We start from the raw sequence: 18,637 nt of genomic DNA on the forward strand, positions 1-18,637 counted from the left end.
TGAAATGACTACCGTTTCCTAAACCTCTTGTGAAATGTTTGTGATTGTGCTGGGTCACAAATGTTAGCGTCACTCCATGTTGGCCACTAAAGACTGTAAAATTCCTTCAGCACTTAGGAATGGTTACCATGTTTCTTGATGACAAATGACATTTTTGCTAATGTGAGGGGGGGAATTGTGTTTTGGTTTGTTTTTTTAAATGAGCCTAGCTTGTGACCTATTCTTTATTTATATTTTATATATTTTTAATATATATTTAATATATTTTAATATATTTTTTATATTTTTATATATATGTATAAACCCTTCATTTCTAACCAAACTGTTTCAGTGTGACCAGAAATTCTTAGTGTAACCATTTGAGTGCCATCTAGGATTTTTTTAGACAGAGTATTTCTGCTCAGGGCATGTGGAGGTAGGGGAAGACAGGAAAATGATTAAACTTGTGCTGCTTCCAGCACTACTCTAGGCTGAGGAGAAACTGCTGTTGAGTTGTTAATTTGAGTTGCATGGAAAGTTTGTTATTGTGACAAAGCAAACATGATTCAAGACTAATCTTTCCAGGGGATTCTGGGAGTGTTGATATATCAAACATAATGATACTGAAAAAGAGCACTGCACTATTTCCCAACACCAAGCATTTTCTTGTGTTTGGGGAATGACTATGATCTGGTGTTCTACTAAAACTGGACATTTTCATTCCTGTTCCTAGTGGGAGATGTAAACTGGCTGCAAAAGGCATGATTTGATGAGGAGAGCCAAAGGCATGCTCCCAGCTGATGTGAGTGGGAGTTGGCTCTCATAAATGAATTGGGATAGCTGCTCTGTTCATATCATTGTATTGAAACTGGATTGCCTTGATCACAATACCTTCTTGCAGCAGTATTGGTTGTAATTAACCCAACCTTGAATTGCAAGTTTGACTTAGATAAGCAGGCTACAGTTCACAGCTTGTCCAAATACTGTGTTGGAAATCACTGAGAACAGAGGTTCTCAGTGCTTTGTAGATTGCAGATACCACAGGTCAAGCTTTTTCCTTGGTATTGACATGTCTGATCCTTACAGGTGGGATGGCTGCAAAAATATGGCAGAACAAAAATTCAAACAAGTTCTCAAGCAAAGTTGCTATTAAACTTCAGCCCAAAGAGTTCAATTATTGGGGTTATTTCTTGTCTGAATTGACCTGCTCCTCTAACTGAAGTGTCAAGACATTCAGAGCACGCTGAATTTAAGAAACTTTATACCAAGAAAGATAACGTGGGGTTTGAGAACAAGGGAACAAGATCAGTCTTCTAGTCTCTATGCAGGTTCTTTAAGGTAGCTTCAGAGAAATAAGTTGCATACGCCTTAAAAACAACAAAAATCAGTATACTTGCCATAGTTGGGGCTGTGAAAGGAGGTTTTGATGGCATTAGATGAACGTATGAGAGGAGTGAGAATGGGGTCAAAGTGCTGTTGCAAGGCATTTGTTGTTCTGTCAGGTCAGCTGGTTCTTTGGCTGTGGTGATGCAGGCAGTCTATAGCTGCATCCTCAAGGCACCTCTTAGCACCGGAAGGTAGCAAATGTCATTTGGCTTCCTTGACATTTTAGCTCTGCTTTTGTTTGGGTCACAGCCCTGTATTGCTGCCAGTGATGAGCAAAAAAATAATGTGGGGTTGATAGAAACCATTTTAAAAGAGTGAGGGAAACAGCAGATTCCCAGTAATAACAGATCTGAGAAATTATTTTGGATAAAATACTGAAGGAGCAACATCTTCTAGCATGGAGCCGCTAATACCCAAATTAGTATTAAAGTGTAGGTTTATCACTGGTATTCAGCTTTGACACTTGGATTCATGTTTCTTCAGTTTATTTTTCCATTTAAAATGGAAATTTATAAATTCTGAATTATGAATATATGAATTCTGAATTATTCCCACATGAATTTGAGGATTAGTAATTGTACAAATGCTATGAGTATTGAGGCTTTGTAGAAGGACTAGCTAGGTCTGCTTAGACCTGAATGGAGTATTACAGGATAGATTGGATGGGTTGCAGGGAATGTAGCAATTTCTGTTTGGTTCTAGACTGGAGCTTGTGTTCACAAGTGCTGAAACACAGTCTCAAAATGTGTAGTAATAAGAGGCTTGTAAGCAGGTGAGTGTCTTCTGCATCTTGCCCTCTCAGTAGTAAAGACACTTAATGTAACTTAATGGAGGAAAAAGAATCACCAAGTACCAATTCCTTTAAGACCTAAGTTTAAAGCTTGCCTTAAAGAAAAGCAATAGGCTCTTAAAAATTAGCCCAAATAATTTAGGACTGTGTACAAAACCACCTTACTGAACCCATGGCATGATTTGGGCTGGTTTCTGTACAGCCCTTGGTATCTGGAGGTCTTATGTAGAAAGCTGTCTATTTTCATTTCTCCTCCAGATGACCTCCTGGAGCTCCAAAAGTCATCAGTCTCCTTCCGTGAGGTGACTGTTCACATCCTTTTCACCGGATGTTGCTTTCTCAAGAGACAGTCACTCCTGTTTCTGAAACAAACAGGACCTGTCTTGTCTCAGCTCAATCCCACCTTCTGTGAGGCGCTAGATTCACTTGAAAGGGTGCCAGAAGATTGTCATTTCTTGGCAATGTGTTGCCCTTAATCCTCCCACAGTTGTGGCTGTAAGATGCCTATTTCTCATTCTGATACATGTTGAAACTATATTAGATTTGGAACCTAAAAGACATGACTATCTTTTCCTTGCTCAATGTCTTCAGGAAGAGTGGTTGCATCATTTTGTTGTCTATTTAAATTGCCCGAACGACCAATTCCCTTTGCCTTTCCCTGTGCTTTTAAAGGAGATGTCCCCTCTCCTTGACCTCACTCAAGGAGACTGCTGTGAGAGATTGGTCTTGGGTTCCTGGGTCCTTGAGAAGGTGATGCTTGAGTGAGCCAAAGAACTGAATCCCTGAAGCTCTTGGAGCAACTGTGGCAGCTGCTCTCTTGCTGAACCAGTGCCCAAAGCAGCACCACTGTTACCAGCCTTCTGGAGACTGATTGCGAGTGGGTTTGTGAAGGAAATCCTTCCAGCGCTCAGAAGGAAACAGCATTACCAGGCTGTTGATAAGAAACAGGCCTGGCTGGTTCTTTGCTAACTCCCAAGCTGCTGTCTTTCTGTAGGGAATAATTCCTTTGCACCACTACTTGTAGTTTTTTACAGTCTTGCTCTGGAGACTGCCTTGCTGAATATGGCTGTGGTTTCCTCTCGCTGGTTGGCAAAGAAGAAAATGTAACGCGACCTTTGGCTGTAAGGGCATGTGTTTCACCCAAGGTTGCTGTTACGGGGGGTAAACCCAAGGAGCTGAACCTGCATGCGGGGCTCTTCGTGGACGATGAGCTAACTCTGTTTGTTCCACCTCCCCTCCAGAACTGTCAAGTAACCCATCTTTGGCTTCGATCCTCATCCCTGCTCATGCCCGGAACCAAGCAGCTGCTTCAACCCCTACAAATGCTACAGCGGCCTCAGGTGAGAACGTGCGCCTGCCTGCCTCCCTCCCTCCCCACCCTCGCTCCCCCTGCCCAGGCACCTTCCCTCTGCTGTGGTCTATGAGCTGCCTCAGCAGTCAGGGTGAACAGGGAGTAAGGGTTCGTTCCAGCATCATCTGAAACGTGCTCTTGGTAGGTGGTCATTTAGGTGCTAGCTGTGGTCACCAACTCAAATCCTAACCCAGGGCATTTAGACTCCACGTTCGACTGTTTTGTTCGTTGGTCCCTCTCACTCAGACTTCCACTATTAAAGAAATCATTACCTCCCCTGGTTTTAGCAGTCCTTGGGGATTGGTTTGCACCTAATTTCTGTGCTTTCACACAGTCTGAAATTAACACTGACTTGGAGCGTGAGTTTGCGATGCCTAGGAAGAGTAGAAACAGCTAGCTTCAGTACATGTGGCCTCCGTGGAGTGTGGACAGAGAGAATTTTTCCCCAAAGGCAATAGCACTTAACAATCTGGTTAGGGAGTTGAGTGTGCTCACTGCCTCATCTAAGTAGTTGCAGTTGCTTCTTCCTGAGTTTGCTTGTGTCATCTTTGGGGACGAGGCAGATGCTTTTGGGTTTTGGCCAGCACTGAGTGAATTTCTTTTTTGCCTCTCCCATGTGCTCTCAAGTTTCTGTCAGAAGCCTTCTAAAGGCTCGCTGTTGGCCTGTAGCCACTCCATATTGCATTCTGTTTCCACTGAAAGCTTAAAAGCTGGGCAGTACCAGTTGGGAGACTCCCAGAGAAAATCCTAGGTGCTGCAGTATGTAGCAGAGGTGATTCAGTACATGGCACGCTTCCTCTGAGTCAGGCCTGAGTCAGCAGGCTGCAAAATGGGTGTGCTGCCATCCGTATCCTGCGTGCCTGTCAGTCCTATTTGACAAGGGCTGTGACCTCCTTTTGAGGTGCAGGGCGCTTACTCAGTATAAGGTAGCTGATAAGGAGGTGCCCTAATTAAAAAGATATTCTTGAAACGTGCAGGAAAGCGTTTGCAGGTTGATATGCCGGACAGTTATCTGATATCTGATGCTCTTGGTCCGACCAGTGCTGTATAGAAAGTGTTTTTATACTTCAGGACAGACAGATGCACCCAGGTTTGAAAGATGAGGCTTCTCTCTGAAAATGTAGTAGCAGTAGATAAAAGCTACAGCCTGTACAATCTATGTGCTCTGAATTTAGGAGAAAGCAAAATTTCTATTTACAAATTCAGTATGTTTGTTTCGTACACTTTGGCAGTATTTTGCAAATAGTCATGTTCTCTGTTTCCCTTTTATGTGCATCTGTTGTTCAACGAGTGAGAAAAAAGCAGATAAAGTCGTAAAAGTGACTGAAAAACTACAAAATACAAACACAGAAAATTATTCTCAGCCCTTCTGAAAAATACTGTTTCACTTAATGTCCCATTCATACCTTTTAGGGAACTATCTTTGCCAAGATACAAGTCTTGAGGAATTAGTGGGGTTAAGAAATGTGTTTTCACCCAGCACTTACCAAGAATTCATGTGTGGGGAAGATGCATTAGCCCGAGTCCTAAATGTGTCATATGCCAAAAGAAAAACCAAAACCAACCCCACCTTACTCATGTCAACACTTTTAAACCTGTTTGCAAGCACTGCACTGAGTTGGGATAGGACCTCTTATTCTTAGTTCAAAAACCAGAAAACAAATCCTTGCAGCTTGGAAAGAAATTGTGAAATGAAGTTCAGTATTGGGCAATGCGCAGCTCTGGTTTTCTGCAGCACAGCTGGTCTGTAGTTTCTTACTCACATGGGGTTCTTACAACAGGCAGGGGGAATTTAATGATTTTTAGGATTAGGTCCTGTATGAGGTTATGTTAATCTGTTGTGCCTTGCATGCTGACACTACACTTAGCAAGAGGTTTTCATGGAAGGGGTCCCTGCTTTCCCTATACCCGCTGCACATCCCAGAGCAGTACGTTTCTAGTTCTTCAGTAACTGCTGAAGCAGCATGGGAGCAACTCTCCCACCTAAACCAGGGCATCCCGATAGGCAGGAGGCTTTTTTGCAAAATGTTTGCTCACGTGACTAAGCAGTATGAGTCCAGAAACTACTTTTGTGAGTGGCGATGATGCTACAAAACTTAGCTCTCAAGGCAATTCAAAGCGCAAAGCAAGTTATATGTAAGTGTAATCCACATTATTAGTGTGTAACTCTTGTCTCCCTCTAGCAAGCAGAACTGATACTGAGGTTCAAGCATCCACAGCTGTGTCCAGCATAGTTGCCTACTCTGTAAGCTTGAGGAATAGGTTTCACCTACATGGAAATGCACTGTGCTTGTTCATCACTGTAGGTAATCCAGCTGGGCTGCTGTTACCTGCTTGCAGACAGTTGCTCCATTTTCATAGCTGTCATGTTGGTATGCAGCCGTGTCAGAATCTTAGCTTTTTGGTAAGGTGTAAAGCACTGCTTTTTATCAGGCACCAAGGCAGGGTCATAGTTAGAGAATAACTAGGAAAATGAGATCTGTTTGCCCAAAGTCTAGCAGCGTAGTGTTTGCCAGGAGACTTCCCACCTCTTAACACCACACCACTGTGAAGATTGGCTTTCAACATACCACGTCAACACTGCAGGTTTCACCAAGCTAGAAATACTAGCCCGTGTCCTAACCAATATGGCACACATCTGCATTTTTAAAAGTTATCCAAAACGAGTGATTTTTGTTCACTGATAGATTCACTGGGGAGATTTCAACAGGCCGGTGCATCAGTAATCCTGGGATCATGATCTTAAATGCCGGGGAATTATTGTAGGCAATTTTTGGGTGTTAAAAAGTGTATTTGTTGTAAATTTCCTCTTCTCTTGAAGTGTAAAGCTGGACTCCCTGTACTAATGGAACCTGACTTTGCAGCCTTGTAACTGCTGTTAGTAAATACACCTAAATGGTTATGAGAAATTCCCTCTCACATTAGTGGCATGCCTAGAGCAAAGCGGAGGAAAAAGGAAGATAGGAGTGACTGGCCCCTGCTTGAAATGGTGCGCTAGCTTCCTGTGAATTATTCTGGCCATTGATTAAAAATGCCAGCATAGCTTTATTCATGTGGATGCTGACTTGATCTAGCTGGAGGAGGAGGAGGATGGCTTCATAGCCACAGCATCTGAGAGAGGAGTATGCACACCAAGCTGAAAGCATATCTGCTTGTGTGACTACGTGGTTTTTTTCCTGGATCAGCCAGCAGCAGTAGTTACCTCTGTTAGTCAGCATTAAGATGGGAAGAGCATAATTGCCATCTGCAGGGGAGTTGTGCCAGCCGGGATGCTGGGGTCATCGTCTTAGGCATCCTGCTGTGTTGATCCTGTGTAATCCCAAATGCGACGGTGTGCCTGAACTTCCAGCAACAAAACAGATTAGAGCTGGTGTTACCTGCCAGTGTGTGGCAGTTGGAAGAGACCATGGTGCTCCATAAAAGAAAAATATAGTGCATTTGCAGTATTCCCATTGAAGGGATTTTGGAAAACTTTAATTCCTTAACCTGGAGGAGAGGGGCAAGCAATTTGCTCAGGCTTCTGCAAGCTCAGCACAGGGATTAGTCCATGGCAGTTGGAGGAGTAAAACCGGCACATTTTAAGCTTGCCAGTTTTGCTCTGAGCCCTGGATTTCTGGATCCATCGGCAGGTACAATAGGAAAACTGGGCTTTTCTCCTCCTTCCGCTTGTCGCCTCAGCTGTCCTGTGAGGACTCCTGGGCTGCTGGTAGTCTTGTTTCTGTATCTTTGCAGATGAGCGGTGCAGTCTGTCAGCATTACAGATCCGACCGTCTAATGCTGCCATTAGTGCTAATGGGCTTTCTCAGACCGAGCGGGCTCTCTGTCTTTCTCTGAACTGTAGCCTGATCTTTCTTTTCCGGGAGGTTTCTAAGGAGTGTCACATACCCTCCAAGAAAGCTGAGCCATTCCTCAGAGGGGAAAGGAGGTGCTCTACATTGATGAGATCTACTTTTGCCCTCTGCTTGGAAGAAATTTTGGAAGCGGCTGACACTTAAGCCCTAATGTTTTTGGGTTGGTTGTTTTTTTTGCCTGCACAGGCAGAGGTGTCAGGTGGGTGGCTTAGGGCAGAGGGGCTGCCCTCACCTCAGGCCAGTCTGCTGTGTAGTCATCTGTCCCAGATCTGAAAGCTGCGTATCAGCTCCTAGCTTCGCCCCCCAACAGGGCTTCCACGGTGGCACAGGCCACTGCTTCACAAAGCACGTGTTTTAGCAACATTGCTGAGGGTCTAGATTTTCTTCTCTAATGCCCAAATACTGCTTTCTTATGATGAGGAGTAGTAAGCGAATGTCCAGAGACCCTCATACTCCAGTTGTGCTCTTGTTCTGGCGCTTCAGCAGAGATGTTGGAACAAGCCCCTCTTTGTTCCCTAAATGCACTGTCGATGAGGAGTCAAAGAACAAGCTGGAATGTCAAAATACTGCATTTTCTTGCAGGTTCGGAGCCAGTACAGCATTGAGCAGGTTCTGGGCTCTGTCCCAGCCTGGGCAGACTTCTGTATGTTGTTGTGAAAAGTCCCACATAAATGGCCTTGGGCTGCATCACCTGGTTTATTTGCTTTTTAGCATGTGACATATATTTCTGAGGAACTCCCCCATTAGAGTGGTGAAAGAAAAGGAGCTTATGTTACATATGTTATGTGAAGTAGCTCCATCCCTTCCTCTCTTTTCTTTATCTCCGTTCAGTAGCAATGTAGTGATAACGATTTCAGCTTCTGCTGTCTTCAGGAATAGGAGATCAAAAAGCACATTTCATTTCTGCAAGTGAGACACAAGCCCTTTTTGTACACATACAGAGAAATCCTCTGCCAGCAGTACAGACTCCAGCTGGACTGCTTGCATCAGGCATGGCAGATGTTGCATTAACTGGCGTGTATCCATACCTAAAAATTAATCCAGAACAGGCACAGTGAGAGTTAAATGTGGGGAAACTATTACCTGTCTGGCTGGGTCACTTTTGATTTTTGTGGTCGTTGTTGGTCTGCATGCATGTGGGATTTGGGAATTGCTCCTCCAAGGTAATTCTCCACACAGGAGGGCGTTCTCATGTGCAAGGCTAGCTTTCCAAATAGCATTGGTACTGTCGTCGTGCTGCCTTGGTGCTTTAACTGCATGCGCTTTTTTATTACCATGGTGGTCATACCTATGTGAGGGAGGGGTTGCAGTTAATTTGGGGTGAGAGGAAAGGGAGCAGGAGACTCCCAGAGCATTCCTCTGGCATCCTCTGCCCACAGGAGGATTTCCCTTTCTTCCCACACGCTCCTCACAGCATTTCCTTTTCAAAGAGGCATCATCCTCTCTTCCCACTTCTGCCCTGTGTTCCTGGATTCTGCTGTTTGTTTCATTTCCTATTTTTGTTGTCATTGCCTACGTACATTATTTAATTTGTCGCTCGGCAAGTACTGCCCATCTCTAGACTGTCATTCATTTCATTGCCTTTGCTCATGGCCGCACTTCCTACTGTGGGCAAGTCGACGTGGCAGGAGAGGAGAGGGGTTTTGTTAGCAGGTGACTGTAGGGCATTGCCCGGCTGCATTGCCTCACCAGCTCTTCTGTGCTGGAGAAGTGTTACCGCTGCCCATCAGCTGTACTTTGTCATGTCTATTATTTGTGCTAGTTAAACTGTCCTTCAGCCTGAGGTCAGTAAATCCATTCTTTTTATAAGCCCTTTTCCCCAATGTCTTTCAAATGCACTGTTTGTCCAGTCTGCCCTCTTTTGTACTGAGATGATAAGTCTTTTCTTCCCCCACCCCCCTTGCAGTATTGATAACTTTGCAGGTAACCTTACTTAAATTAAGTGGGAGAAATGCACGATGGTATCTTGTAGAAAACCTCACTTATATATACAGGATGGGAAAAATATATTATTGTGTTGTGTATGTGTTTAACCATTCATCCACGTTCTTTTTTGTGACCCTGCTAAATAGATACTGCATAGGGTGGTTCCACATGAAGTTGGTACATGGTTTTTTTCCCCTACCAGCTCTTCTGATAGTGTAAGAACAATATTTTTTAAAGAAATTCCTGATCCGTGTGGCCTGTGAAAACAGAGTTACAATGAATTTCCTTTAGGTATTTCTTTGTGAACCCTGTGTTTTTTTGGAATGCACTTTGATAGATGCCTGTGATCCTGTGATTTGTGTCTCTGCGGAGCGCTGTCCCTCCCAGAGAATAGAAGGTGTTGGAGACCACTTGCTGCAGGGACCCAACCCTCTAACAGTGTTGTAGGCTTGCATAAACCTTGTCACTGGCTTCAGGCCTTGATGTTAATCTGCTTCAGCACTTCAGAGGGCGGCAGATCCAACTTCGGTTGAGCAACACAGAATAAAGCAGTAGAGTTGAAAGACGTTTTCCGAGGCAACAAGCGCATGGATTACGTGTTAAGACACAAGCCATTTCTGCCAGGGAAGCAGGCTCCTCGCGTTCACTGCCTGCGCTTGCGCGCACAGTTAACAGGCACCTTTGTTACAAGAAGGCTGAACAGTGTGAAACTTCAGCACCGACATGAAGCCTTGTAGTGGCCACGGATACTTGATGGGTTAGCTTTGGCGATGCCAGCGCGCCTTGTCTGCCGCTAGAGTTACTGGAACGTAAAGCGGGCAACTTACGGCTGCGTGAGCAGCGTGATGCCCTGCAAAATCGGCTGAAGCCCAGCTGGGTGTTCGCGTGCCGGCCTGCAGCCCTCAGCCCTTGGGGTTGCTTAAAGTCAGTCCTCCCACCCTCTCCCCAGAGCGAACCGTTCCACCTGCACCCCCGAAGCGTCCTAACCAAAGGGCACCGGTGGGAGTTGTGGGTTTCCCAGCGTGGAGAATGTCGTAGCTATTGTTCCAAACCTGTCTGTATTTTGGAGGTAATACTCGTTGTTTTTTTTTCTCTCTTCCCTTCCTCTCACCTGTCATTTGCAGATGTTAACGCAGGAGAACGAGTTCAGACCAATAGTGTAGCTACAGCATCAGCCTCCAACTCCACCTGAACCGGTACCAAGCAGCCAGCTGCACAGGAAAAATCACCAGTAATTTGAGTCTTGCTCAGCAACACTGGTCACATTTGGAAAGAAAATTAAAAAGAGGAAAGAAAAAAAAAAAAAAACCAACAAACCAACCAACCTGTTCATTTTAGTGTTCAATTTTTTATTATTGTTGTTCTTATTTAACCTTGTAAAATATCTATAAATACAAACCAGTTTCATTGTATTCTCACTCTGCAGGGTGTCCGGGGCAGGGGACTAGGTGGGGGGAGGAGGGAAAGCGGAGCAATACAACACACCAATGTCTCTCCCCTCGACAATCTCTTCATGTTGGAAGTTTGCTGTTGTGTACTTCAGAACCAGGACTCTTGCCTCATGCCCCCTCCCTCAACAGAAAGAAGGAAAAAAAACAAAACAAAACAAAAAAAACCCCAAACCTCATTCTCTGCTGAAGTTTTTTTTTTTTAACCTCTTTTTTTGTTTTCTTTTTAAGTGAAGTTTCGGACTTTGATGTAGTGCACAGCTTGAATTTGGTCGGGAGCTTAGCAGGGGTCATTCGACAGAGCTCAGCGTTTCTTGTCAGCGGATCCATATCCCAGGTTGTCTGAAGAACAGCCCCGGCTCGGTATGGGGAGCGGGCGACGTGGTAGGAAAATAGGTTGCTGGGGGTGGGGGTGGGGGGGAGGGTTTGCCGTGTGTCTAAGGCTTGAGCCGCTGGTGGAAGCCTTTCGTTTTTAAAAAAAACAGCACTAGTGATGAAGAAACCTGCAGCTTCACTATGGGAAAAGTCTTACCCAAGTGGGTTATATATAATATAATACACACACATGCACGAACACAAGCGGTTAGCTTTACCGAAGCAGCTCCTTTGCCCGGCCGGAGCTCCTGCGCCCCGTGTCGCAGGCCGGCGCAGGGCAAATCGGCCGGCGGAGGCGGCCGCTCAGCTCCCTTCTTCAGCAGAGAAGAGCGGACGAACAAAACCCTCGGAGGGGGCGGGGGCCCAGCCGGGGATATTAAGGGACTTTTTGGAAAGTGGCCACTGTGAAAGCGTTTTCTGTTTTTCCTTCCCCCCCACCCCGCCCCGCCAGCTCTCGATTTGAACAGGCTTCCCTTTCCCAAGGTGCGTACAGGAAAAGGACACCAGGGTTTATAATGTGAACTGTAACAGTCTACTGGTTTATTTTGTAATATTTTTTTTAACTGCAGTTTTAACTTGCAGGATGCCACATTCTACGATAGTGCTGATTTTAAATCCACAGCTAGAACCTGTATTTAATTTCATCTTTTTTAACCTCTTGCTTTTTTTGATCTCTATTTATTGATGCGTGTTGCCACGTCGCCATTATGTTTTTACATTGGTAGAATATTAATAAAATACACATCTGAGTGCTCTTGACAGTAATTTGTACCTGCTGACTTGTAGGAAAGCTGGCTATATATGAGTGTGTGTGTATATATATTATATAAATATATACATGTATACATAGATACAATACTGCTTTTTTTTATTTTGTCTACGATCTCGAAACAGTCTGACTGAAGCATGAGGCGAATGCTTGTTCTAGTCCATCTGTTCAGGGGCCGGGTTTCCTCCCCGCGATGGCGCGTGGTGTGTGAGCATCCACATCTCTCTTCCTGAAGTCAAAGCAATATTCCTCGGGGAAAGGGTCAGGTGAGCGGCATAGATACGAGGCTTTTGGAGGCCTGATCTTGTGGTAGGCTTGTTGTTGGTGTCTGCTCCGGCCTTATCCTCCTTCAGAGAAACTGTAGTCGCCTTTGATGCTTATCAAGCTGTTGCTCGACCTGCGGATCTCTAAGGCAAGCGGTTGCTTTTCGGGAACGCGTGGACCTTCGCGCAGCCCCAGGGGTAGCCGGCAGTCACGGCTTCAGCAAGCTCGGCCGCTGCAGGGGCAGCTGGGGTTTTGCTCACGACCTCAGCGCGTTTCTTCTTGTAGCTTTTATCCTGTTGATGTGGGATATTTTGGAAACTGTCTCTTGGCAGCCCTGGAACTGATGTAAAAGCCCTGCTCTCTCCCTCCTGCCTGACACACGGGGTTTCGGGGAGGCAGGAGCTGTTTCAAGAGGAGAGTGACCACCTACCGTGAAACCGATAAACGCTCATGTTCTACCCCTCGGCGATTTGCTGTTGGGCACACACGAAAAAAAGGCGGGGGGGGGGGGAAGGCTTTAAAGCTTTCAGCTGTCATTAAATTCTGGCTGGCTGCAAAGGAAAGCACACCCACGTTTAGAAGCGGAAGGCTTTCCGAATCCTTACATGTGACTTAACAGAAAGGGCTGAAGAGCATCTTAATGCGAGAGCTCGGCTAGTCAGTGTCCCGAAAGGTAAGTGGAGGGGCTTGGTTGACCCAGTGATCCAAATAGATGCAGGAGGCTCCAAAAGTAGGACAGTGGCAGGGTGTGGATCTGCTGTATAGGCGAGACTGCTGAAGCACTGGCCGCAGACGCTGTTATTTGGAGGCAGTAAATTACTGAGTCTTTAAAAGGAGAGGAGGAAAAAAAAAGGTAATAAAAATAATGAAGAAAAATTGCTGCTTGTGCCAGGAAATGTGGCTTTTCTTCTTTTTTCATTTTATCTTTTCGTTTAAGACTGGCAGAGGGGAGTTCAGAGCTTTTCTCTCTGGTTTTGTGACTGTGCCGGCGTCTGTGTGTGTCTTGTGCGTGTGTTAGGCTGGGGGGAGGGTCGGGGGTGCCCCTCTGGTTTTATTTTGTTTGGGTTTTTTTTTCCAAGGGTCATGGCAGGATCACACACTCTTTTATACAAGTTAGATCCAGGTCTTTGAATAACCTTTTTTGTAAATAAGAAAAAAACCACAAAAAAAAAAAAAGCCAACAAAAAAAAAGCTCCTCACCAAATTCAAGCTTGTACATTATTATTTTTGGTTGTTTTTGAATTTTGAGTTTTATTGTTTTGTATGTAAATATGTGGACCCAGGAACTGTTATTAATGAGCAAAAAGTTACTGTTCAGGGCAGTGATTCTGTTTAATAATCAGACAAAATGTAGACGAGCTTTTTAAAGCCATATAGTTTTAACTCTGTACAGTAGGTACCGGCCTGTATTATTGTAACAATAACTCTAGCAATGTATAGTGTATCTATATAGTTTGGAGTGCCTTCGCTTCCATGATTTTTTGAATTTTATTTCCCTTTTTATTTTTTCTCCCCTTTCCTTTAATAATGACGTCTCCCACCTCAAGCCTGCATCTTTGCTCCCCACCCCCCCCACCCTGGCCGCCCGCTCTCTGAGTGCTGTAAGGTTTCGGTGATATCCTGATCAGTAGCAGAACGAAAGGAAACAGTCTCCACCATCATCTGTTTCATTGGAGCCACAGCTTTGTTCTGGGTGTCTCCAGGTTGCCCACCCTGCCCTCTCCTCCTCCTGCTAGCAGCGACCGGTTTCCTTGGGACACTTGCCGGAGCGGCTCGGTTAGGCTTTGCTCATCTCTTCCCCCCTTAGTCCTGCGCCCGGAGGTCGCCTGGGCGGCAGCAGCTTCCACAAGGCTCAGCCTTTCCACCCTCCCTGCGGCTGTGCCGGGGGCTGCGGCCAGGCTGGCAGGCGGAAAGGATCCCCCGGGAGGGGAAACCCCCCGTGCTCTGCAGCCGTGCTGCGCTCGGAGCCCTTCGGCCACGCGCGGTAGGAGACCACGGTGTTTTTTTCTGCCAGGGGGACTTTCTGTTCCCTTTCTCTTCTCCCTCTTTTTCCCCCCGCACCCCTCCCCAGAGTCACTTTTGTTTTCTTGAGATGGTAAGTTTTAACATGACTCTTGATTTCTTGTGCCCAGCACGAAGGCCTTGTTTCTAAAACTAGTTTGCTTGTGTTTTACTACCTTGTTAGTATTCCACATAAGATCGTCTTGAATGGGAAAACACTTAACTCTTTACCAAACCAAAGGTTGCTGTTTTATTTCGAAGCATCTCGTGTTCATTCCAGTGAAGCAGAGGCTGCACTTTCTTTCTGGTGACACGAAGGTCAGTGATGCCAAGCTGTTGGTGACAGTCCGCTCAGAGCTCTCCCTCTCTTCTTTTACTCTCTTTCGGGCTTGTTTTTAACCCAGTCTGGTCTTGATCTGTCCTTTACGTCAGCCCTCCTGTGGCGTGGGTCTCTGAGCCGGACATGATCGCACTCCGTCTCCCCCGACGGACACCCGGTCAAGATGCTGGTGTTCTCTAATATTAAACTTATTTTCCTTGCTAGGGAAAACAAAAAAAAATATGACCTGCAAAAGAAAATTGGCTGGTAGAAGATCCCCAATCACTTTGTCCTCTTTATTTCGAAGCCGAGCTTTACCTAAAATAACGGCAGGTGCCTGTGACTTGCAACTTAAATTTCCCCCTGGTTTTCAGTACTTGGAAAAGTAGAAGTCAAGCAGCCTGTCAGACTCGTACTCCTGTACTAGGAACCTCAGCCACCGCGGAGAACGAGGCAAAGCTGATGAGGGAAAGCGCAGTAGGGTGTTCGGTCCGGGCTCTGCCTTCCGGAGACTGCCAGCAGGTACCCCTGGGGCGGCAGCTGATTTCCATGGGGCTCTCAGCCGGTTCTGGTCGTAGTTGGCTTCGTTTTGCAACACTGCAATAATGGCAAAACGACGGGAAAGGAAAACAGTACCTAAGGGGTTAGCTCGAGAAAAGTAGCTTCCTTGTGTTGGTCTTTCTCAATTTATTTTTAATATATATATATATATAAAATATATTTATATATATATAATTTGCTTGCCTGTAAAATTTGCGTTCATTAATGTGTTGCTGATGGATCACTTGGGCCTGTACACACCAATTAGCGTGACCACTTCCATCTTAAAAACAGAAATCTAAAAATATATATATATATATATTAAGGACTGTGGGTTGTATACAAACTATTGCATACACTTGTGCAAATCTGTCTTGATTTAAAGGAAAAGCAAAACCTGTATAACATTATTACTACTTGAATGCCTCTGTGACTGATTTTTTTTTTTTTTCATTTTAAATATAAACTTTTTTTGTGGAAAGTATGCTTAATGTTTTATTATTTCCCCCGCCCCATTTCCCTTGTAAATACGTTTTGTTCTGTGTGACTCGGTTCGGAAATAGTTAACTGGTACTGTAATTTGCATTAAATAAAAAGTAGGTTAGCCTGGAAATGAAATTTAAAAAATATCAAGTGTGTGGTCTTTATTTCAAAAACTTGCCCCTTTCTTTCCTCCTCCTCCTCTCCCTTCCCCACCCCTCGTTCCTTACCCTCACGCCTCTTTCCACTCCGCAAGAATAGGTGGACGTGAATCTTTGTAATGATAATTAAAAGAAAAACCACAAGAAATAAGCATGTTTTCTTAAATGAGCTGTGTTATTCCATGCTGTTTTCCAGGATGCCAGCTTGTCTATGATACCGTTTGATTTGATTTGATGGAGAGAGGAACCCTGGGACATAAATATTTCAAATTAAAACCAACCAATCTTCCTTTACTGTCCACCTATAGATACAAACTTAACCTGTGTAACCTGCTGGCTTTGAATCCTGCACTCATGGTTGTTTGGGTTTGGGTTGTTTTTTTTTAAAAATCATTTGATCCCATTAGTAATGTTATTTGGTGGTGATCTGTAAAGTTTGTCGAGACCACGTCCAGTGGACCGTTCCTCCAGCAAATCAGCACGTAGCTATCTCTCAGTTGGGTTTCCGGTACTGGATAATGTATGTATTAAACATGACATGTCTATTAGCGCAAAAGAAAAAAGAAAAAAAAATTAAATCCTTTTTTGGGCTGGCTGACCTGGCCGAATCCATTCTGTCGCTATCCTAAAGGCTAGATGCGAGGTCATGTGACTGCTGCTTCAATAAAAACAAATTTATATTGCAAAGAGGCTCCTCTTGGTTTGTTCGTGGGCCGTGAGCTGCGCTCGTCCCCATGAAACCTCCGCTGCCGGGCTCTGGGCTGGAGCCTCTGCTCCAGAGCTGCTCCAGGAGAGGTGGGAGCGGGAGGGAGAAGGGGCGTCCTGGCCACGCATGTGGCCGGGGCATGGCGACAGCCGCCTCCAGATGGCTGCTCGGGGAAAGGCCGCCTGTGCCCAAATTTGGCCAGGACTGGAGAAGAGGCTGCCGGTACCAGGCAGTCGGTGTGTTAAAGTGAGCAGGCGAAGCCTGGCGCTTGCTGCAGAGCAAGGCCTCCCCTGCTCCCTGGACCGGGCAGACAGTGGCGACAGGACAGTTGATGCCCTTGATGGGTCCATACTGTACGTGTTGCATTAGGCTCCCTCCACCCCCGCCCTTTGCTTGCTGCTGTGCGCTGGCTCCCCTGGACTAAGCCACTTGGGGCTGCTCTCGCCCCTCCTGGGTGCTGAAGCTGCACCCCTCAAAGCAGGTGCCAGCCCACCCCGGCTCACCAACGGGGGCACGGGCCTTGTTTTGTTTAGCCTGTCTGCAGCCCAGCTGCCCCAGAAGCAGCACAGGTGACTGGCTGCTGTCCCTTCACTTACATCGGTCCAACGTCACCAGGGTTCGGGCTCTAACTCGTGTGCCAAGACCAGGGCCGCTCTGCTCAGCCAGTCGGGCCCCTCGGCGATAAGGGTGACCAGTTAGGTCTGCAAAGGCATTGCTGACTACAGCACCTCGCTAGGTGAGTTTATTGACCTAAAGTTTGATGCTGATGGGGACCTCATCACAATCCTCTGTAATTTGGGGTGGTGGCTAATAATCTTTGGGTGGTTCTCTTTTCTAGACACACGTGCACTGGGGTCTTCTGAACTGCTCTCGCTGCAAATGCGAGCTGTAGGCTCTCTTTCGGCACCATCTTTGAGTAGGAACCCTCTGCTCCAGTCTCCGGTCTCCTCTGTGAATGTCAGAGCCCCTTGACTGGGACCCAGTCACCTCAAAACTTCTTGCTAAGCTGACTGAAAGGGGATTTTCAGCTCTTTCACATCTTTCTAATATTTCCAATTTCATCTCCTCTACAATTGTTTTTAACACCCTCCTTAAGCAGTGGGTACTAAAACCAGGCAGAGGTTTCCTGCAGCGGTTTCCCCAGTGTCAAATAAAGGCACTAGGGAGCTTCTTGCAGCTGGTGCCTCTCTGTCTCCTTACCTAAGGATTGACTGCATCCGCCCTTCTGCGCGGAGGCTGCCGTTGTCCGGCTTATCATTCACTCCCTCCTGTTGTAATTCCTGCAAACATTATCAATGGGTCTTCTACAGTGTCATCCCAATCACCCTTTTAAAAGATATAATGAAACATCTTAGCATCAAGAGCCAGTCCTGGTACAACCTTCCAGGAACAGTCGTCCTGTCACCATTCCCCATGTGAAAATACCTTTTCAAATCTGCCTGTAACCCGGGTTCAAATCCACTTAGTTGTCAGTCACCGACGCCTTTGAATGATTTAAAATGCTAATCCAAATGCAAAGCGGTACTGAGCCAAATGTGGTACAAAAGTCTGCTCCACTGTCGTGCTTTGTCTTTATCAACCAAACTTAGAGCCATCTGGGTTGGAATTAAACATCGGTGTCAGGGCTACTGGCACTGTTTGTTATCTGGAAGGTGGCAGCTTTTGGGCTGCTGGTTGTAAGGTCTAAGTCGCTTTTTGTGGGAGAAGAACAAGAGCCACAAAGGAGGAGGGAAGCAAGACACAAAATGCAGACAGGAGAGCCGGAGTGCCGCGGTCTGCGTCTGAAGCACCGAGTCCAGTTGCTTGGAGACAGCGAGCCCAGCAGATGGTGCGCAACCTCGTTAGCCGGTCTTGAACCTCGCTTCCCTCCCTTGGCTCTGGGAAGGGGCTTGGCTGGGTTGTCGTCCCATCTTCCCTTGGTAGCCTTGGGGCTGGCGTTCCTGGTGAGGGCAGGGCTGCTCCATCTTTGCTGGCTTTGCTAAACCAGTCATGCCCAAAGGCTGAAGGGTCAGACCCGACCTGCTGCCGAAGCCGAGCTCTGATGGGAAAGGAAGGTGTGTAGGTAGCAACACCACACAGGGCACGGCAGGAAACCCAGGCTTGCATCTCGGCATGAATGTCGTACAACTGCTGAGGCTTTGGAGCAGAGACCGGTCCCCCAAACTGCTGCTGTGCTGGTCACAGAGGCAGCACAGGTGACAGTGGTCAGGGCTGCAAGGGAGAGTTGGACTTCCACAGCAAACGCATGCCTTTGGTCGATGCAGGAATGCAGTCCTGGATATTGTTGCACA

At 46.1% G+C, this 18,637-nt stretch overlaps 1 protein-coding gene across 2 annotated transcripts in view; it reads left to right on the forward strand.

Annotated features, from left to right (window-relative positions):
* GSK3B (glycogen synthase kinase 3 beta) overlaps positions 1–15,480 on the forward strand; it is a 155,338-nt gene extending 139,858 nt beyond the window's left edge. For both annotated transcript variants that reach the window (XM_064465752.1, XM_064465759.1), the window contains 2 exons: positions 3,397–3,495; positions 10,408–15,480. In XM_064465752.1, coding sequence (XP_064321822.1) covers positions 3,397–3,495; positions 10,408–10,475 — 167 coding nt within the window. In that variant the 3' untranslated portion in view covers positions 10,476–15,480. The remainder of the gene's footprint in view (positions 1–3,396; positions 3,496–10,407) is intronic.
* The last annotated feature ends 3,157 nt before the right edge of the window (positions 15,481–18,637 follow it).

Source organism: Phalacrocorax carbo, chromosome 1 (assembly GCF_963921805.1).
Source record: "Phalacrocorax carbo chromosome 1, bPhaCar2.1, whole genome shotgun sequence".
In the NCBI taxonomy this organism is placed as follows: Eukaryota; Metazoa; Chordata; class Aves; order Suliformes; family Phalacrocoracidae; genus Phalacrocorax; species Phalacrocorax carbo.